The 23,037-nt window shown below is 42.8% G+C and overlaps 1 protein-coding gene across 2 annotated transcripts in view; it reads right to left on the bottom strand.

The window, feature by feature from the left end:
• Nucleotides 1-23,037, bottom strand: part of SLC35F1 (solute carrier family 35 member F1) — a 375,908-nt gene that overhangs the window by 53,442 nt on the left and 299,429 nt on the right. For both annotated transcript variants that reach the window (XM_074948302.1, XM_074948303.1), the window contains exon 3: nt 8,512-8,639. In XM_074948302.1, the coding sequence (XP_074804403.1) occupies nt 8,512-8,639 (128 nt within the window). The remainder of the gene's footprint in view (nt 1-8,511; nt 8,640-23,037) is intronic.

The following is a 23,037-nucleotide window of genomic DNA, read 5'->3' as shown; positions in this document are numbered from 1 at the left end:
AATGAGGAGCCCTAACACAAGGAAGGGAGTGTGTAATTGGCAGAAAATTCAATGAATGTTTGGAAAGGAAGAATCAGCTCAGCTGTTTCTTGCTGTTCTCCACTGGGAGTTTGCTGACCAGCGCTTTTTCCTTTTGATATTGATACAGATCAGCAATTACTCCTGCACGTTAGTGACCTTATTTCTAAGGCTTTCTCTCTCCCCTTTTCCAGAGACTTACAATACATTCCAGCTACATCCATGCACGCACACTGGGTTTGCACACATAGGAGAACAGATGTCACTGTCAGCAAGAAGGTATATGTTTGCAATTCACAAATCTGATAACATACAGTAATTGTTAAAAATGTTATCATTAGTGGGGGAAAAAAATTTCTCTCAAATGTCTGTTATCAACCCTGGCTCAGAGGCAGTGCAATGTCTTTCAATCATCAACCACCTAGAGAAATTTTATTAACATAAGAATATTAACATATTGACATAATATTAACATAAGAATATAAGATTTACCATTACCACACCAGAACTAACTGATTCGTTAGTCTGGTAACCTGTCTCTCAAAATGGTTTAAATCAGAATTGTCACTAGAGGAACCCACAGAAGGGGATAGCAGGGTCTAGGTAAATTGAACCCATCCTCTATCTCAGTATCATGTGAAAGGAATGTTTAAATTGTGTGCACTGTATTTGATGACAAGTTTACCATCTTCCCATGACAAAAAGAGAAATTTTATTTGATGATGTCTGACCTGATTGTACCCTGGGTTTGGGCTTCTTTATAACATTTTAAATTAATTTTCCCATTGTATGCACATTTAAAAATTAAACAAAAAATCAACTGCATCCTGGAAATGGAAAAATTAGGATGACAAGGTACGTGCTTGTCAAATATCAACCCAGGACCAACTTCACACATTTCACGATAATCATTTGTTTTAAAAAAAGCATACAGTGATTAGAACTTCCTGAAAATAATGACGATAATGTGTCTCTTTGGATTAAGTTTGATAATGTAGAGACATTTCACTGGCAACAAAGAGACAAAATGTAGAAAATTATACCAAATGGGCTATACTGTAGTCAGTCAAACTGCTGTCTGATGACTGACCCTTATTTACTAATAATAAGTTAAACACCATAACTGAAATATGAATGAGGCATAAGTCATCTTGTCACAATAAGTACTTCATATTCAGGAAAACAACAATTGTGCTTTTAGAGGTACCCAATTTTCTTAATGATTGGAGTAAACAACTATTCTGGTCTGTAAATCAATCATAATGATTTATTTTACAGTGACAAATCTTGATATTGAAAGACAGGGAGATTTTAGGGAGGTATGATGACTGGGTGAAAACTGCTCATTATACTCAACATAATTTGCTCATTCTCTTTTGCATGACAGTTAATTGACCAACAAAAAGAGCCAGGCAGCAAGCAATACACAGCTTCACAGTGTATTTTATCTGCAGGAATCAGGAATTATGTTCATTTTTCTCTTTTACCAAATAGGTTTATTTTTAAAAAAAAGGACACCCTTTTCCCCATGCAAAAATAAACTTGAACAACTGCTTGGCAACATGCACTAATCGCATGCTAAATTAATTAATCGCAATCTGTTCTGTCCTCTAATTACAGATGTAAAATCAGCATAATTCCTGGGGAAAATATGCAATGTAAGGAATATTACATGCATTGACTATGTGCTGACTGATGCTGCTCTAGTGTAATTAAGACTGCTGGGTTTGCACTGTTCTAGTTAATAATTTATGGGTCAGATCCTGAACTACTGATGTAAGAGTTTTGCTATTGACTTCAGTGGCATCAGTATCAGACTTTATGGGTGAGATCCATCAATAGACTTAGGCACTGCAACATGGAGTGTCACAGAGCCTAACTTTCTGGTGCCTGGAAGAATCGCACGAACAAGACTGCGATCCACAAAGCCGAGTTAGGCATTTAGATTCCTTATACAATGAATGGGGAGAGAGAGGTGCCTAAGAATGCGATCTACAAAAGCCAGCATGCTAGGCAGGGAGCCACCTAACCTAGCCTATGGGAGATGCTGAGGAGAGGAGTGTCCTAAACCCTGCCCCCCTTTTGGAGATGGGTGCCTAAGTCAGGGCTGCAAGGAGGCACCTATCTTTGCTTAGCGAGTCACAAATGGGAACTACAGAGTAATTCTTTCTCTCTCTCTCTCGCCCTATGACTGTTCCACTGTGGATAAATACTTACATAGTCATTGGGCCAGGGAAAGAGAAAAAGAATGATTCTGTAGTCCAGTGGTTAGGACACCCACATAGGAGGTGGGAGACCCCAGGTATCGTCCCCCTGCTCCAATGACTCATTATTTATACACAGTGGAACAGCTTCACCAGGAGAGACTGAGGGAGCCCACAACAGAATATCTCAAAGCTCAGTAGTTGGAGCACTCCCATGAGACCCCCTATTCAAGTCCTTTCTCCCCCTCTGCTAGAGATAGGGGGATTGAATCTGGGTAACCCACATCCCCGGTGAGTGCTCTCACCACTGGGCTAAAAGTTACAAGGTGCGCACCACCTGTTCCTCTAGCCACATTTTGAATGGGAACCAATCTAGTAGGTGTGCTCAGAGGCTCCGGGATTAGACTCTGCACACGAGATAAGAGGACAAATGCCCATCATCTCCTGGTTCATGATTCATTCTGGGGCTTGGGCAGCAGTTAGGCATCCACAAGCATGATCAGGAGCAGAAACATAGACACAGAGGGGACTTAGGCACCAAGTAAGTTTAGGCCCCTACAGGGTGAGGCAGCAATTTTGTGGGTTACAGAGGAGCCAAAACAGGGACAGAGGTGTGTATACCCAAGACGTAGACCCCTAAGGTTGAGGCATCTAAATACCTTTGTGGATCCTACCCTATGTGCCTATTGTAATGTAACAAGGGTCTAACCTGTTTCTACTGTTTTAATGCTGAAAGGAGGCATATGTTTGTACACAATAGCACAGACATGTTTAAATATATACAGAATTTCAGCCTAAAAAGTGGCTTGTTATGCTTTTCATTACCATCTCCACTTCAGTTTGCACATCTCTCCTCATAAAAGCACATATACGCAATTTCAACTATATATCACACACACAAATGGATAATGAAAGCATCTCTTAATGAGTTATGACTGTGTCCCAGCCTCCTCTCCCCCTCTCCCCCCGCCTTGAGCAGAACCATCAGCACTTCACATTGGATGGAATTGGGAAGAGATCTGCATCCATGTGGTCCAAGGTAAGACAAATCTTTCAAAGTACCTCATTGTTCAGCTCCTACTTGTGGTCCTGGTGGAAGTGTCTTCTCAGAGAATCTGCTACTATGTTCTGCAGTTCTGGCAGGTAATCCACTGAGATCTCTATGTGTGAGATATGCACCAATTCCATAGTTTTATGGATTCTGCACATAAGGTCATAGAATCATAGGGTTAGAAGGGACAGCAAGGGTCATCTAGTGTAACCCCCTACCAAGATGCAGGATTTGTTGTGTCTAAACCATCCAAGACAGATGGCTCTCCAGCCTCTTTTTGAAAACCTCCAGTGAAGTAGCTTCCACCACCTCCCGAGGCAGTCTGTTCCATTGCCCTACTGTTCTTACAGTTAAGACGTTTTTTCTGAGATTTAATCTAAATCTGCTGTGATGTAGTTTGAACCTATTGGTTGTCGTCCTGCCTCTGTGGCAAGAGAGAACAACTTTTCTCCATCTTGTTCCTCCTTGATGATTTATATATAATATATTGCTGCTCTGTTGTCCAGCATTGCTCTGATCAAGTGGCCCCGATGTGGGGTAAGAAATGATGGTAGGCATAATGGACTGCCCTGATATGGAGGGTGGTCTCCTGGAGGATCCATTTGCCTTGAGCTGTGAAGTCCTGAAAATATGCACCCCAGCCCAGCAGGAAGTCATCTGTTGTGATGATTTTTGCAGGAGGGTGGGGATGCAGGAATGGAAGTCCCACATAGATCTTTTGGGGATTCTTCTACCAATTGAAACAGTTGAGGACCCTTTGAGGTATTGACACCTCTTGGATAGACTTTGTTTGCTGGATGCCTAGACTGTTCTCAGCCAAGTTTGAAGATAGCAGGAGTGTAGTCTTGCCAAAAAGATATTACAAATGCACAGGCTGCCATGTGGCCCAGGAGTTGAAGGCAAGCCCTCACTGTGGCTTGTGGGCTCTACTGTATTGTGGAAATAAGGCTGGGAATTCTAGCAAACCTGTGTGTGTAAGTGTGGGTAAGTACGCTCTGGTGGTAGTGAAGGCCACAATGGGCCCAATTAAGGCAATTCATTGTGTAAGTGTGAGAGCTGACATTTCCAAGCTGAAGCCCAAGTAGAAGAATAGGGGTAGGATCTTGTTGCTTGCTGAGAAATGAGTGACCCTTTACAAGCCAGTCATCCAGGCAGGGAAAGATAATTATTTCCATCTGGCAGAGATGAGCTGCTGTGGCTGAAAGGATCTTGGTAAAGACCCTGGGGTAGTGGAGAGGCCTAAAAGTAGGACACCGTATTGGTAGTGGTCTCTGCCAATGACAAAGCATAGAAAATGTCTGTGGGAGAGGTGTATGGCTATAAAAAACAAACCAGGCATCCTGAAGATCAAGGGAGACAAACCAATCTCCGATTTCCAAAGAGGAAATTATATCTGGCAGGGTTACCATTCTGAACTGTTGAGAGAGGATGAAGGTGTTCAAACTCCTGAGGTCCAGAATTGGTCTCCAACTCCAGGACACAGCCCCAAAATCAGAGCTGCCAGACCTCCACACCCTGCCAATGACACTATGCAGAAGCTGGAGTTCCCCAGATGACCTGATCCTGACTATCCATCAAGAAATGTTCATCTGCCTTATTGGGAGTGGTGAGCATTGTATGCTTAGCAGGTGCATTCTGTTTTGATAATTGTTAATAAATAGAGGTTAAGTAGGATATTACTGTGTAAGGCTCTTTCACTGGCAAAAAACCCATAAACCTGTAAAAGATTAAGCCTTCAGTCCACAAGGAATGGGTGCTTGCTCTGAGCCCGTGGAGGAGCAGAGCCCAGAGAGGAGTAAAGTTAGGTGCCTTTTGCCTGGAACCTTAGAAACTGGGAAAGGGTGGGGGTGCCTAAGTCGACCGGGTTACGCCTTGAGCCCTAGGAACTAGGTAGCGGTGGAAGCCTTGAGCCCTAGGAACTAGGTAGAGGTGGGATGTCCTAGAGTGTGCGGGCAACAAATTTAGGTTAAAATTGGGTGCCTTACAGTGTGTGTAATAGAGAATTTTGTGCAGGTAACACTCCAGAGGCACTGGGTCTGGTACTGACAGTAAAACTACTTGAGGTTGCATACTAGAAGGCTTCTCAGTATGCAGTGTGGTCTTTTTAGTCAGTGCCAGATCTCAGTACTAGAGGAGATAGAAGCATCAGTGGCACACATGCCAGGTCATTTAGTCTCCTTGGTTCCAGATTGAGAGGTGACTTAGCCCTTCTCTTGGTTTCTTCCTCTGGAGAATGGGGTCTCTTTTTTTAAATGTCCAGACAACTCTGAAGGATCCCCAGGGTCTTTGCTTACCAAAGCAAAAATATTCACAGAGGTGCACTGGGCAGTAAAGCCAAAATATGGGGGTGGAGAGATTTGGACCCTGTGGGTCTCAGAAAATGCTCTATAAGATAGAGTTATAGTTGGTCCTTCCTCCATTTTCTGCATCTGCTTTTGAATCCAGAGCAGACCTTACATTTGGAAGGGATGTGAGTCTCTCCAAGGCAGTGGAGGCAGATAGAATGCCTGTTGCTGCAGGGCAAAGACCTGGTCAGGGTTTGAAGTCCAGACTTTTGGGCATAACAGTTTAGGAAAGCTAGAGGAGGATGAGTCAGAATGCTGTCCCAACCAGGCAAAAAAAGAAGGAAAGGGGGAACCCCTCTGCCCAAGCACACATTTTTGCTAAATAACCAAAAATAAAGAAAAGCTAAGGAAAAAAGAAAGAGAACAATTAAGAGAAGAAAACAGCAAGCTGCATGGACAGCTAAAATGGACATTGTGACATTCCACATCAAGCCACAGGCACCTGAGAAGGCATGGGAGCCACAGTGGGCCTGCCCTTCATATATATTTATCCTCGCTCTGGAGCACAAGAATATGCAGGGCACAATGGCAGACTAATGGACACTGCTGACAAAATCTCTGACCAACAGTGCACGGAGGCACGCACATCCTGAAGTGGAAGCACCCACAGGGAAAATAACTCAAAGAACATACTTTTATTGTTGGTCTCCAGATGTCTATAAATCTGAGGTTTTACTATCTTCGTTTTTATCATGCCAGTCAAAGGCTTGAGTGCCCAAAGAATAAATTACCATATAAATCACCATTTAGAAAAATGGCTCTCCCTTCTGCAATGGTCTTTTTTTGATGGCTCCGTATGCATACACTATAGTACTGTGGCACAGAGCTTTGAAGAAGCAGCCTAAAGAGTTGTTTGATGTGAAATAAGGAAAACGATTAGTACCAAATACTACAACAGAACAGCATGTACTGCACTGCATGTAGATAAGACTCAGAGACTAATCAGGGCTAGCCTAAGTGGTGAGATGGTGTTTGGCTGCTGTGCTGAAGACCTGGATTTTGGAAATGAATGTGAGTTTCTCAGTCTTTAGACATTTAGGTCCAGATTTTCAAAAGAGCTCAAAGCCAGACTTTCAAATGTTCAGCACCCATGTATTCAAAGTTTGTTTCCTGCCAGCATCATGAAACACATAAACATTTACAGAGATCGATGCTCTACCATCTCAGAGAAAGATAGAGTGTTATTCTGAGGCCAACCAGATTGGAAAGGGTATTTCATCTAATGAAACAGAGCCAGATCCCTTACTCATGGTGAACTACACCAAACTCTGCAAGCAATCTCATTGAAATGAATGGGGCCGCTTGCTGGGAAAAAAAGCACTACTGAGTGTGAGTAAACGGAGAGAGGGAACAGAATCTGTCTCATAATGCTGTTTGATAAAACGGGGAAGAACCGAGCCTGGAAGGCAAAGTTATGTATGTTTGTATCACACACAATACGTTTAATAGAAAACTTTATAACACTGGTAAGATGAGCATGACGTAATATCTTGTAAATACAGTACCAGGAAACTGAAGTTCAAAAAAATATACTTTATCTGAATATTGAGTCTAGACCTAAACAACAAAGTAATTAATTTGACAACAGTCACGATATTTGAATTAATTATTTTAGTTACTTACCCAGTTTTTAGAACTGGACAAATAATTCACAAACCAGGCTGCTGAAGCACATTTATGTGAGTGGATGAGAAAGGCAGAAACATAGACAGATACCAAGACCTATAAAGACCACGTACAGGGGGTTGTGTGCCTCTATAAGTAGTGTAGAGGCTTGCTCAGGGAGATCTATACAAAAATAGTAATACTGATTTTGGTTTTATCATGATAGATTTTTCCATTCCACTAGGTATAAAATAACAGAGTTATTTGTGTGTTGGGGGGGGGGTTGTTATTAGGTTCTCCTTTGAAAAGGTGCTACAGGCAATTTTAAATACGTATTTGTGTTTCAAAGAAGTCTGAAAGCCAAATTCTGGCAACAGAAGCACTTATAGTTACTCACACTGATTTCAAGTGTTTCATATAATCCTTAAAACTGCAGTTTTCCCACATTCTTGCTTCTTATTCAGGCAAAATTCAGTTTTTTCCCCCAACACTGCTCACTCAACCATGAAAGAGATATGTTCTTAATTATCTCTGCTTTTTCAGGACATTAACTGCTGCTTATTTATTTTACTGGCTTTATAGCAAGTTTCAGGCAAGTAAGGTATAAATACGATCAGAATATCCACGGGTACCATGCTATTTAGACATTATATAGAGTGCAAATGTGTTTTATTTCTGAATGATCAACATCAATTTGTGTAGCCATGTCCAGAGATATACATTTTCCATTATGAATTTCTATTACTTTTTCTCTACTACAATGGAAAAAACCTAAATCTTTAAAATTTACAGGCTATACCTTTAAAGAAGACTGTTCCTATTGTGTGTGTGTGTTGGGGGGAGAATTATGGGGTTTTGTTTTGGGATTTTTTGGTGATTTTTGGACAGGGCAAACTGTGCTTGAAAGAAATGCATGTGATTGCTTGACTGAGGGCATTGACAAAAATGTGGTTGTAATTTTCCAGTTGCAAACTGAGTCTACACAAATGGGTATTTACTCTTTAAAATATATTATTAAAGGACCAAGCCAAGTAGCTTAGCCCCAAACATGTGAGAATGAGTAATTTACACAACATTTTATTTTTCTACAGCTTGCAGAATGGTCAGCATTAAAATTAGCAAAAGATTAAAACAAAAAAGACATCATTTTATGAGTGTGAGACATCATAAAGAGGAGGACAAAGAAGGAATTGGGTTCCTGATCCTGCCCTGTTGAAGTGAATGGGGACTTTACCATTGACTTGGTCCAGAATCAAACCCTGAGAGAGGAAATAATTTGAGTACTTACCTGTACACTGGTAAGAGTGGTGTATTGGTAAGCTTTGACTACCAGGTAATTGGCTTCTATATCTATTATCCCCAGGATCATGTACTTCCACCATCTCCGTTTCAAAATTGCCAGCAAGTTTTCTTCTCCTGTGTCGGTAGATAAAAACAAAGAAACAATTACATATAAAGAGTTAGAAACACACGCACAACAAGCTATATCTCATGAGAGATTATATCTTATGCAATCAAATTAGTGGATAGATTCAATACAACATAAATCCAGATTGTGACTTAAATATAGTTAAAACTGAAATATTTACAAGGTATTTTAGGTAGGTAAAAACTAACACATTATTTGTCTTGCAATTCAAATCAGTCAACACCACAAAGCAAGGTGGTTGTCTGGGTTTTCAGTTCACTTGGGTTTTAAAAACTTGCCAAGAAAAATGATTTGAGCTTCAACAATTTTTGGTAATATTTCCTAAGAATATTTTGTTGTTCGGTGTATGTATGCAAGCAGGGCCAGCCCACAACATTTTGGCACCTGAGGCGGTGAGCTCAAATGATGCCCCCATGTCCCCTTGCTTGGGCCAAAACTTTGAAAGGTCTCAGTTCTGCCTTCTTCCTGTTCTATTCCTCTCATGGTACTGCTTTGCTACCTACCCCAATAAAGGAGAACTAACAACTTAAAATGCCTTGTTCAAAAATTTTAAGTAACACTTAACTTTCAAACGCCTGAACAGTAAAGGTAACTTTTCTTGTCTGCTTAGTAAACACCGGCATTTTTATCTGTTCGAATAATCAAAGTGGTGCTTTCCGTGCCTTCTTTTTTGAAAAGATTTGAACTGCTTCCTGCTGAAGGTCCACAGTCTGGGCCAGCTCATGCTCTATTGAGATGGTTGCAAGGCCGACCAGCCTCTCCTGTGTTATTGTGGAGCATAGATGTGTTTTTATTAACTTCAGCTTGGAGAAGCTGCGTTCTCCACTGGCAAATGTTACAGGAAGTGTTAGAAGTATGCACAGAGCAACAAAAACATTTGGAAAAAGGGTGGTCATCTTATTTGTGCACATATATTCTAGAACAGCCTTTGGAGTTGATCCTGCTGAAATGTATATTGAAAGGGCTTTCAGTTCATCACCTAAATCACTCGCATCAATATCGCGCATGTCATCATGTGTCAACACTGTCTCAAGTGCCCTGCATTGCTGATGTAGGTCTTCTTCGGGTATAGTGAGGAGTTTTGGAATATCATACAACATCCCAGATATACTGCTGTGTTCCTTGAGCTGCATGAAACGTTCTTCAACTGACTCTATTGCACAATCTAGCACCTGGTTAAAGCATTCAACTTTGAATTGTTGTTTGGGGTCTCTTACGGGATTACCCCATGCCTCGTAATCAAAATGTCTTCTTCTTCGGTGACTCTTGTATTCTTGAATGGGTGGGAAAATAGCTTCAGTGTGAAATTCCTCTGCCAACTTCTGTGCACTCTTCAGAACGTTTTGAAATCCCTCATCTCACCGGTAAGACTGTAGGTATGACTTTGCTTTGTCCAGTTGTTCCATTGCTCCAGATATAACAAAGTCAACACCTTGGAGTCTCTTGCTTGCAACATTTATTTCAAATAGTATGTCATGCCACAACACTAAGCCACATAGAAATTTGAAGTTATATATGTTTCTGGTGATTCCATTTCCCTCTGCCACTGTTCTCCCATGAACAGGTCCCGTCATAGCATTATCCTCCATAATGGCAACTATGGCATTATCTATCTTCCCAATCTGGTGTTTGATAGGCTTTAATCGCCTCCACTTGACTTTCCCATCATGTGGCACTCAGTGGTTTTAGTGTCAGAGAGGATGTTCCCAGATATTGCTTCAAAATTTGCCATTGATGAGTTGATGCAGACAAAAATACATAGATGCTTTGAATTACATTACAAAATTCAGCAACCTCACTAGAAGCTTATGCTGCATCACTGACCACCAAGTTCAATGAATGAGAACTGCATGCGACAAAAAAAGCTCAAGGGTTTAACTCTCGGATCCGAGTCTGCATTCCTCTGATCTTTCCTCTCATGTTGGCACCATTATCGTACCTGACCTCTCATGTCAGCTATCGCAATTCCTGTATCTTCCAGCTTTTTAAGAAGCACATTTGTCATACCAGCTCCTGTAGTATCATCAATGTCAATAAATTATAGAAAATGCCCTCTGACAGTCACCATTGCAGGGACATTTTCACTAGGTTCTGTTGTGGTTATAAAACACACCATTAAAGTCATTTGTTCCATATGGCTGATGTCAGGTGTGCAGTCCAGAATGACAGAGTAATATCTTGCTGACTTCAGATCTGCCACAATCCTCTGTTTGACTTTTGTTGCCAGTACCTATATGATCTCATTTTGAATTGTTTTTCCAAGGTAGTGGTGTGTGTACATTTCTTGGGTGGTGACTCTTCTTAGATGCTTCTGGAATACAGCATCAAACTCAGCCATCAGCTCCACAATTTTAAGGAAGTTTCCATTGTTTGGCACATACAGCTGATCTGAAGTGCCACGCAGCGCTAGGTTTTGGGTAGCAAGCATTCTCACAATGGCAATGAGCCTTTTCAGAACATTTTCCCAGTAAAGAGACTCTGATGCAATCTTCTCTTGATGCTGATCATCTATGGTGGCCTTTAACCTTAGTCTCATCTCAAGCTCTTTCCACTTATGGAATGCTCTCTGGTGCTCTCTGGTGATTTGCTGCTTTCTCATGGAATGCCAGATTTCTAGCCAGATTTTTCCACTCCTTTGTTCCTGTAGAACCCAATGTGGCTGGAACATTAGACTGGAAGAGTTTGCAACAAAAACAGTACGCAGCATTCTGGGTTTTTGAGTACATAAAACATGGCCTCTCCACTTTGCCACCATTGGCGATTTCACACCAGTAATGTGTTGGGTGGAAACTTCTATTTTCATGGTCTTTGGGGAACATGAAGTTTTTCACTTGCTGTGGCCCATGCAGTACAAGGAAGTCCCTCAGGCTACTGTTCAAGTGGGTCCACAGTCCTGGATCATCTAGACTTAAGGAACTAAACTCAGCAGCAGCTGTTTCTTGCGCCTCCATCACACTCTTCTCTGATCCACACTTTTCTTCAGGAATGTGCATGGTTACATCCATTTGAGATGGAGATATGGATGCTGCAGTAGCTGCCAGGTCACCCGCACTCTGACTGACTGGAAGATCATGCATCTCCTCACCACTCACATCCTCACTGGGTCCGGAAGGCTCACCGTGAACATTTGTGTCTATGTATCTCAGGAGAGCTCCTTCCTGCTTAGATAGAAAAGCTTCCTTTGTTTTCTTTTTTTTTCTGAATGCTGCCCCAGAGGGGCGTTTTTTTCTTTCACTCATGATTGCTGTTCTGTGCCAGCTATAGTGGCTCTCAAGACTCAATTGAGGGGGACAAATATGCATGCTAGTAGCAGGGCCTGAGTGAGGGAAGATATCAGCGTCTTAAGGGCCTAACTGGCTCCTACTACTTCAGCTGACTGCCTGTTCTCCTCAAGCAGGTTCAGGGAAGCAGCAGGAAACAGGAAGCTCCCTGAGAATCTGATGTTAATCAGTCCAGGCTCCTGGGGGTGATAGAGAGGTACATAAGAGGCTCCTCCTCCTCTATCTCTCCCTGCAGCTCCTGCTGCTTTCTGTTATTCCCTCTCACCTTTTCTCCTGCCTGCCTGTTATGTCTCTTGGGCCCTCCTTCCTCCAGCATAGCACTCCACCATCTCTGTGCATCTAGAGCAGAGAGAATACATGTGCACCAGCGGCAGACACAATTTTCTACACTCTGGGTCCTAGTGGCGCCCCCACACAGTCTGGCCCTAGTGGCGCCTCAGTTCGCCTCATGGTAAGGCCAGACCTGTATGCAAGTCCTGACTACAGAATAATAAATATGATGTAAAACTTGATGCAAGAGGGTCTCACTTAAAATAGGAGAGCAACAGCATTTAAGGGTATCAGAGTAACCAAGCAGAACAGTAACAGAATAATCAGACTTATTATAAATTTAAAGGAAAGTTATTGTGATCTTAGGTGCAGATTCAAAAATTTTGGACTAGTTTAGAGAAAGGTTGCACTGAGACAAAAACAGAGTTTGCGTGACTGGTAGCTCTGCTTCCAGAATCAATTTTTGCGCAACCAGATTTGTTCTGCATTGCCCTGGCAATGGAATCCTGTCAGTCACACAATACTTAATTTCTACTCTTTGAAGACTGTCAGCACAACATGGCTTGCAGATCAAATCCATGACTTCAGAAAGGTCAGACAGTTCTAATGCTGGGCCAAGGATTATTACTGTTCTCAGTTCAAAAGAAACCAAACACACATGCACTGGGGACAGTTAACCCTCTTATTTATGTGCAATGTGGAAGCACCTGCAGGGCCTCAATCATGACTGGGACCCCCTTGTGTGAGGAGTTGTACAAACCCATCATAAGTGACAGCCACTGCCCTAAAGAGCTTACAGTCTAAATATGGATATTAGAGCTGACCTGAACTGCTGTCAAAAAGCTTGACCTGAACAGGAACCATTTGGGAAGTTAGAAAAAGTTCCATCAATTTAATATTTTTGTGTGTCTCCACATATCCTTTTAGTGTCAGCTGTAATCACAATTACCAGTGGGCAAAATAGGATAAAAGATAAACTGAACATTATTCCAAACGGACACCAAAACTTTTAAAAGGTTTGAAAAAGCTTCATCGGCTTTCCCAACTGCACCCCCATTATTCTTCATCGTCATGCGTGCCAATGCATTTCTAGGGTCCAGCTGAAACTGGTAACAGATGTGCTACCATCTCCTAGGAAAAGCTGGCCTTTTGGCATTTCTGGAACAACCTGGAGGAGGACTCTCTGAAATCTCATGAGAATTCTAACCTACCGTTGTGGATGAAAGAGGCAAATACTTCAGATACTCATCCAAAAGCTTGGACGTGAAATCCTGGCTTAACTGGAATCTATAGGAGTGGTGCTATTGACTTCAATGGGGCCAGGATTTTATCCTGAGCATTTTCCCCAATCAAACCTGTGATTCACAGGACTTTTGCTCATTAAGAAATACACTCACATGTACTCTTTGCAATGAGGGTATCATGAGGCAGCATCCTAATTATTTGCTGTACTGGCAGTGACATTGAGAATATAACTTTTGGTAGGTTAAGACCAGACTTTGTTTACTTGCAGAAAGAAGCACAGAAACAGCAGGAGTCAGGAATGTGATTACTTTGGCCAGATGACATCCAATAAGTAATTTAAGAATCTGGATTCGAATGAGTTGGTCCCTTCTACTACATCAGACATTTCCATTAACCTTTATGCTTTAAGTGATTTGGGCCGCAAAAACATTCTGGTTTATGATGCTGCATAGCACAATATATTTGAAACATGCTATAACTTTAGGCCTCTGTGTTGATTTGAGGATGCAAAAGAGAGTAACTTTTTCCTTTGAGTCTGCTTATTTTTTGAACATGAAAGTGATGAATTTTCAAAGCAGCACTTGGGGATTTAGCCACGTGATTAACATCAGTGCAAGTCACGCAGGTAAATCGTTTCCCAGGATTTTGAAAATATATCCCCAAAAGTTACAGTGCCAAAATTATTTGACATACCCTTAAAACACCGCATTGAAAAGTGCCAGTGTAACGAAAAAGCATATTAAAGCTTTGAAGTCATATTTTTCCTTACTTTTAAAGAGAGTTTAAAAATAAAGAAATCAAGTTCTGGAATGTTGTCGGGTTCACTGAGTCATGTAGTGTGCTGCAGTATTAGTGGGGGAATTAATGCTGATCCTTGTCAATATTAAAGTTCTGTTTCAGCAAAGCACTTAAGCACCTGCAAGGCCAGCCCTAGATGTGGTACCCCCAGAAGTTGGCACTCAGGACAACCATACTCCTGTGCCTGCTCTTAAGGGTGGCCCTGAACACCTGCTTAAATCCATGCCTATCCAGGGGAGCACATAAGCATGAAGTTAACTTTGAGAAGGTGTCGAAATCTCATTGCACATGCTTCAACTGTTTTCTGAATTGGGGCTTAACTCCTGTGCTCCAAATAGATATGGGGTGCTCGAAATAGAACGAAAGAAAAGACCAACGCAGAAAAAAGTGGTTTAGATTGAAAGATCAAGACTCTCTTAAAATATGAAGTGCTTCAGTAACTTTAGATTGCTAAATTTAGGGCAAAGTTATTTACAATTACATTAGGGCCCTCTTTCTGTTTTATAAATAGTACTATTGGGAAGCGAGTTGCGCATCAGGGGAGTTGACACCACACTGAACTAATTTAAATGTGAAGGGTCTATTGTCTTATAAATGCAGTGGGGAGGAAAGTTTACACAGCTGACTACTATCAATGCTACTGGGAGTTCAGTCATAGATCACCCCGCACCAACTGGAGAACTTGTGAAATTAATGGAAAATTACACTAAAGGCTGAAATAAAGAATCTTAAGAAGTAAAAAAAGTATTAGCCTGCACTGGTAAGTCATGAACAGCAAATCATTTGCTCTTAAACAAACCAAAGTGAGGCAGGTATCGTGAAATAGATTACCATGGCTTTAAATAATTACATTTACATATCAGATAAGACAGATACGCATAATCTGACCAGGATGGCTTAAATTACAGTACAACACAATATAGCCTATCTTTACCAAACTGACCCCCAGTGAACCAATGGGAACATGTTTTCTCCTTTCTTCCTCTTTTTTTGTGATTTAATGTGTATTGTCTTGATTTAAGGAGTACTTGTGGCACCTTAGATACTAACAGCTCACGAAAGCTTATGCTCAAATAAATTTGTTAGTGTCTAAGGTGCCACAAGTCCTCCTTTTCTTTTTGCAAATACAGACTAACACGGCTGCTACTCTGAAACCTGTCTTGATTTAGTATCACAAACTGAGAAGAGGAAGTTAAACAGAGGATAATCTATAATACAAGACTTCGTGTTTATAATCCTGCATGTAACATATACAATCATTTTGAAAAAAAGGAAACACATTAAGAAAACAATGAAACAACAGCAAAGGTCACCACAGAACTCAAGTTCAGGAAAAGCAGAAATAAGACACAGAAGATTAAATGAGTAAATAGACTAGAAATATCTACACCATTGCTGGGTAACAAAAGGTGTAAATCAACAATACTGTACACTATATTTCATATTACTTGCAACTCTGCTATCAATCGCTAACATAATAAACGGCGACCACAAGAGTCCCAAGGTTCACTTCTCTTTCAAATGCCAGAGGTTCATGAGGTGCCAGTTCTGACAGACTATATTACCAGTTCTCACTTTGCTCCTGGCTAGACCTTCACCTTTGGAGAGACAATCATCTGGCCATGAGATCAGTCCACAGAAACAGGTTCTGGTGTTTACACAGCTATTTGTTAAAACTAAGACGAGCCGGGAAGAATATTTCTGGTTTTCACACCAAGTCTTATATCTAAAATAAAGCTTCTCCTTGTGCACACATTATTCCAAAAAACTCTCTTTTTAGGGAATTCTACACAAAGGTAATAGAGATGTTGGGGTGCCTCCCCATTGCCAACAGTTCTCATTATTACTTTAAAAAAAGCTAAGAGGGCCCCAATGCATGTAAAGGCTAAGTTGTGCTACATAGTCAATAAATGTAAATTGAAAAGGTGATTTTTTTCCATATTGTGCCTTCTACTCTGCACTTAAGCACATCAACAGAAATTTCCAAATCTACATCCCAGTCAGCCCCCAGACTGTCCAAACTCACTTCTGAAACTGTAGGGCTTTTATTATTACTTTAGCTTGCCCCTGTCTCAAACATTGTGAGTCCATATGTGAACCCCCCATGTAGAAATAAAACCTCTGGCAGCTCCAAGCCTGGATGTTAACCTCTGCAAAGTGTTCCCTACATGAGACGGACTGGTTGTAATCTAAGGGTATGTCTATACTACGAAATTAGGTCAATTTTATAGAAGCCGAGTTTTAGAAATCGATTGTATACAGTCGATTGTGTATGTCCCCACTAAGCGCATTAAGTCAGCGGAGTGTGTCCTCAATACCATGGCTAGCATCGACTTACGGAGTGGTGCACTGTGGGTAGCTATCCCACAGTTCCCGCAGTCTCCGCTGCCCATTGGAATTCTGGGTTAAGTTCCCAATGACTGATGGGGCAAAAACATTGTCGCGGGTGGTTTTAGGTACACGTCGTCAGTCACCCCTCCCTCCCTCTCTCCGTGAAAGCATCAGCAGACAATCGTTTCACGCCTTTTTACCCGTGCAGACACCACACCACGGCAAGCATGGAGCCCGCTCAGCTCACCGCTGCTGTTGTGAGCATTGTAAACACCTTGCACATTATCCTGGAGTATGTGCAGAACCGGGCTAAGAGACGCCAGCACGAGGACAATTGTGATGAGGACATGGACACAGACGTTCCTGAAAGCACAGGCTGTGGCAATTGAGACACCATGGTGGCAGTGGGGCTGGTTGATATAGTGGAACACCGGTTCTGGCAAACAAGCACAGACTGGTGGGACCGCATACTGCTGCAGGTATGGGGATGAATCACAGTGGCTCCGAAACTTTCGCATGCTTAAGGCCACTTTCCTTGAACTTTGTGAGTTGCTTTCCCCTGAAAGCACAGGAATACCAAGGGGACAGCTGCCCTGACAGTTGAGAAGCAAGTGGCAATAGCCCTGTGGAAGCTTGCAATGCCTGACTGCTACTGGTCAGTCGGGAATCAATTTGGAGTGGGCATGACTACTGTAGGGACTGCGGTGATCCAAGTAGCTAATGCAATCACTGACGTTCTGTTATCAAGGGCAGTGACTCTGGAAAATGTGCAGATCACACTGGATGGCTTTGCTGCAATGGGGTTCTCTAACTGTGGTGGGATGATAGACGGAACGCATATCTCTATCTTGGCACCGGACCACCTTGCCAACCAGTACATAAACCACAAGGGGTACTTCTCAATGGTGCTGCAAGCACTGGTGGATCACGAGGGACGTTTCACCGACATCAACATGGGATGGCTGGGAAAGGTACATGATGCTTGCATCTTCAGGAACTCTGGTCTGTTTCAAAAACTGCAGGAAGGGACTTACTTCCCAGACCAGAAAATAACTGTTGGGGATGTTGAAATGCCTATAGTTATCCTTGGGGACCCAGCCTACCCCTTGCTCCCATGGCTCATGAAGCCGTACACAGACAGCCTGGACAGTAGTAAGGAGCAGTTCAACCATAGGCTGAGCAAGTGCAGAATGGTGGTAGAATGTGCCTTTGGACGTTTAAAAGCTGGCTGGCGCTGTTTGCTGACTAGGTTATAACTCAGCGCAACCAACATTTGCATTGTTATTGCTCTTGCTGTGGGCTCCATAATATATGTGAGAGTAAAGGGGAGATGTTTATGGTGGGGCGGGAGGTTGAGGCAAATTGCCTGGTGGCCGATTTTGAGCAGCCACACACCAGGGCGATTAGAAGAGCACAGCTAAACACGCTGTGCATCAGAGAGGTTTTGAAAACCAGTTTCATGACTGCCCAGGCTACGGTGTGACAGTTGTGTGTATTTCTCCTTGCTACAAACCCTCCCCCTTTGTTGATTTTAATTCCCTGTAAGCCAACAACCCTCCCCCCTTCAATCACAGCTGGCAAAGGAAATAAAGTAACTATTGTTTTGAAACCATGCATTCTTTCTTTCTTAATTAAAAAAAGAGTGAGATAACTGACAAGGTAGCCTGGGTGGGGTGGGATGTGGGAGGAGGGAAGGACAAGGCCACATTGCTTATTGTAGCCACACTACAAATCAGAACTGCTTGAATGACAGCCTTCTGTTGCTTGGGCCATCCTCTGGAGTGGAGTGGCTGGGTGCCCGGAGCCTCCCCCACTGCGTTCTTGGGCGTCTGGGTGAGGAGGATATGGAACTTGGGGAGGAGGGCAGGAGTTATACAATGGATGCAGCGGGGGTCTGTGCTCTTGTTGGCTTTCCTGCAGCTCCAAGAGACGCTTCATCATGTCCGTTTGCTCCCCCATTAGCTTCAGCACCACCTCCTGCCTCTGCTCTTTGCGCTCACTTAATGCTTTCCTGGCCTCTGCCACTGAATGCCTCCATGCATTAAGCTGTACCCTATCAGTGTGGGAGGACTGCATGAGCTCGGAAAACATGTCATCATGAGTGCTTTTTTTTCGCCATCTAATCTGCGATAACCTCAAGGACGGAGATGATAGGGGGAACACAAACATTTGCATTTGGGGGGAGATAAAAAGGGAGAGCAAAATTTAAGATGATACATTTCTGAGAACAAAAGGGAGACTCTTTCACAGTGAATCAAGCAATTCACAGCAGACAGCACATGTGCTTTAGGTACAAGGTCGCATTTTGCCTTTTATATTGAGCGCCTGCCAGTATGGTGACACATCACAAACAGCTGAGCAACAGAATTCGATTTCCAGGCACCCATGGTAAGCCTATTGGTACGCGGGGTTGGCTTCTTACGCCTTCATAACATGTGGGAATGGTTTCAAACTGCAGCGCCATCCTTTCCCATAGCAAGCAATGCCGGTTGGGTTTCACATTTAAAAGGAGGGGCTGCAGTTTTCGGGTGGATGTGCAGCACACGCCTCCCCCCCACCCCACCGCGTGGCTATTCTCTGGGATGATCCCTTCACCCCTCCCCGCGCTGCGTGGCTATTCTCCAGGATGATCCCTTTTAGCCAAGCGCAAACAACCCAGCATGAACGGAGTCCTTTTACTGTTCCCTGACAAAAATTCCTCTATTTCAACCAGTGACCATGAATGATATCACTCTCCTGAGGCTAACACAGAAAGATATAGGCCGAATGTTGCTTGAACGCGACCAAAACCCAGGACAATTCGCTGCCATTCTTTGTGCTGCAATGATTCCAGACTACTTGCTACTGGCTTGGCGTGGTAAACTGTCCTACCGTGGAGAACGAAATAAGGCAGCCCTCCCCAGAAACCTTCTGCAAAGGCTTTCAGAGTACCTCCAGGAGAGCTTCATGGAGATGTCCCTGGAGGATTCCCGCTCCATCCCCAGACATGTTAACAGACTTTTCCAGTAGCTGTACTGGTCGCGAATGCATCCCAATTCTTCAGGGCAAATCAAACATTAAACACTATTGCTTTTAAACCCTGTTCTGTAGTTACAAATGTACACTCACCAGAGCTGCCTTCTCCGGCTTCAGGGTCGGGGATCCCGCCTTGGGTGGGTATTGGCTCCAGGGTGATGAAAAGGTCCTGGCTGCTGGGGAGAACGGATTCACCGCTTGCCTACTGCACATTCTCCTCCACCTCCTCCTCATCCACAAAATCCTCCTCTCTGTTGCGTGAGACTCCCCCCTTGCAGGTGTCCACGGACAGTGGTGGGGTAGTGGTAGGGTCCACCCCCAGAATGCCGTGCAGCTGATCATAGAAGCGGCATGTATGGGGCTCTGACCCAGAGCGACCGTTTGCCTCCTTTGTCTTTTGGTAGGCTTGCCTGAGCTCCTTAACTTTCACGCGACACTGCTGTGTGTCCCTGTTGTAGCCTCTCTCCACCAAGCCCTTTGCGATAATGGCATATATATGAGCATTTCTTCTTTTTGGTCGGAGTTCAGTCCGCACAGATTCTTCTCCCCATACAGCAATCAGATCCAGCGTCTCCCTTTCGGTCCACGCTGGAGCTCATTTGTGATTCTGGGGGGAACTGCATGGTCACCTGTGCTGCTGAGCTCACCACGCTGACCAAACAGGACATGAAATTCAAAATTTCCCAGGGCTTTTCCTATGTACCTGGCTAGTGCATCAGAGTTCAAAGTGCTGTCCTGACCAGTCACATTGGAGCACTCTGAGATAGCTCCGGAGGCCAATACCGTCAAATTGTGTCTGCACTACCCCAAATTTGACCCAGCAAGGTCGATTTTAGCACTACTCCCCTCACCGGGGAGGAGTACAGAATTGGATTTCAAGACCCCTTTAGGAATGGGGTTGGTTGTGTAGACGCATTCATTTTTAAATCGACTTAATGCAGCTAAATTCGACCTAACCCCGTAGTGTAGACCAGGGGTTAATCTCAGTAACATCCTCTGACATGCATTTCTTCAAGGCCAGGACTCATGGACATCTGCTTGTCATTCATATTCTACATTTGCTGCGGGTTATCTAAGAGTTTTCTGTTTTTGGTCAATCTTTTGGGGAAGAAATTTACCTATCCTTCTGACACCTCTCTGAAGTGGAAGATGAGGAAGTTGACTAAGATCTCCCAAAAGAACCATTCTGTAATCCACAAGAATAGCAATCCATAGTGGGACCTCCTCTTAGAGCACTATTGTTCTTCATTGCCTCCCCTGGAAGCCTGTATTTTCCTCCTCATTGTATTCACCCTAACCTGAGAAAAATAATTGCCTTACTTTGAGACTTCCTAAGACTATATTCTTCTCTGTGTTCAGAGAAGCAGAGTCCATTCCTTGACTGGGTATTCTCAGACAGAAATTGTGGATACCCCAGTTGGTGATAGGCCATACATCAGGTTGTTTTAGTTAGTCTGGGAATTCCAGAATTTTGGAGACTGATCTCAGTCAATGCTCAGTGGGCTAAGTCTTGATCTCTCTGGTGTTCCAATTAGGCCTGAGACTGAAAACATCTTCCTTCTCCAGTCAGTGCATTACAAGCAGACATGTCCAGAGCAGAAAAATGGGAATACAGCTTGTGTTTCAGCATGTGGAGTACAGACTTCATTGGAGGGTTGATCTGTTTTAATTAGCTCTGTACTCCAAGGTTTCTGAATATGTTAGTGAGCATGAGAACTCGCGGGTCCCTAACAATAGGATACGCTATAACAATATGCAACTTGTTTACCTTTTGGGGTGGAAGAGGTACAAAAGTTATTGGAGACATCTATATTTTCTCTTTCTCATTTTTTCTTTAAAAAACTTTAAGCAGTTTAAAATCCAGAAGACTGAAACACTTTGCAAAGGACTTCAGTAACACAGATAGACTGCATAACCAATGATGAGATGGGCAGATTGATTAAATAATGGAGTGGTAGAGCCATAGCCCAAGATGAATAGATATATCTATCCTCTGTTTGTAACCAAACACACAGATTTTTTATCAAGTTGGCATTGACTGAAGAAATGCCTGTCATGCCCAGAATCAGCTGCATCAATTGCTAAAGACATGTGTTTGCAATTATAAGAATGTCCAAGACCAATTACTGTAGGTTTTCTTCATGGAATATCGATCATTCATTGAGAATCAGCAGCACAGAATCCTTTCATCATGTGTAAAGACTTTATAAATGGACTAGAGACATCACTAAAGGAATCCCCTTGCCAGCGAGGCTTTGGCGATGTGTTTGTTACTAGCTTCAGCTTCCAATCATAAATTACTCTGTCTGTGGTGCTCAATCAAACCTAGCCAGAGTACATTCCCTTTAAAAACAAATCTACGGACATGACATCTGACTGAATAGCATATAGACAAAGCGATGTTTGGATGGAAATAAAACCAGCTACACTTTTAGCTGATATTCTCAGTTGTTGTTATGCTTTCTCTGTTTCTTTTGCTTTCACCATCCTTTCTGGACTAATGACAGAACTTAACACAAAAGAAAACAAAACAAAAATGCTTATTTTGAGAGTGGTGTTTAACCTCAGATACAAGCTCTATCTTTTCCGGAGATATTCCAAACTGCAAAACACCAGGTTCAAGGGGGAAGGCTCTGCGCAGTGAACAGCAGTGATGAAAGGAATTTATGAAGCAATTGTACAGCAGGCCTGGAGCTTGGTTTGGATTCACTGTCAGTCTCACCCCTGGCAACTTGGGCAGCGTATAGAGATTCAGCAGGACTGAAATACTGAATTTATTCCTGAAAAAATCTCCTGATTAAACCGCATTTTCCTTCATGCAACACTTTTTTGCTTTCATTCACATGCTGCATTTCCTGCTATTTGGTTTGCCAGACTGGACTGCCTTTAGATCATGGAAACCACTTGGCATTCAATAATTATTTATTATATACAATATACACACCAAGGTAGTCACATTTAGCACTTGTCTTAATTTCATGATTTTTGTTTGATTTTTCCCCCCAGTATGATCATCTATTTTACTAACATTTCCTTGATGCGCTAGTTCTTTACACATGTTGTTTATTAATCCTGACTAAATTGATCACCAAGAAAGAAATCTTCTCTAAGTATATGTGAGATAGCTATTTTCTACAAGTATTTTCATGAGATAGCACCTGAGCTGGCCAAGCACTTGGGGCAGTGAGCTACTTCCCCTGCTTCCCTCTCTGCTGTCCTTTCCAGGCATGCCAAGGAGTGCCAGGAGGAATGTGGGGTGAATTTGATTCTACATGCACCCTCGTGATGGCCTGTGTATCATGGTACTGTGACAAGCACTAACAGTAGTACCCTGGTCTCTGATGTGGCTGCAGCCTGAGGAAGGCTGCAGGCTCAGCTATGACCAATTGAACTGTTTCTGTTGGGGGATTATGAGAACCTGGGTGGTAATCACGGGGCTAATGAT

This window comes from Natator depressus, chromosome 3, assembly GCF_965152275.1.
Source record: "Natator depressus isolate rNatDep1 chromosome 3, rNatDep2.hap1, whole genome shotgun sequence".
In the NCBI taxonomy this organism is placed as follows: domain Eukaryota; kingdom Metazoa; phylum Chordata; order Testudines; family Cheloniidae; genus Natator; species Natator depressus.
The sequence above is the reverse complement of the archived record's forward strand: the minus strand, read 5'-3'. Positions and strand labels throughout refer to the sequence as shown.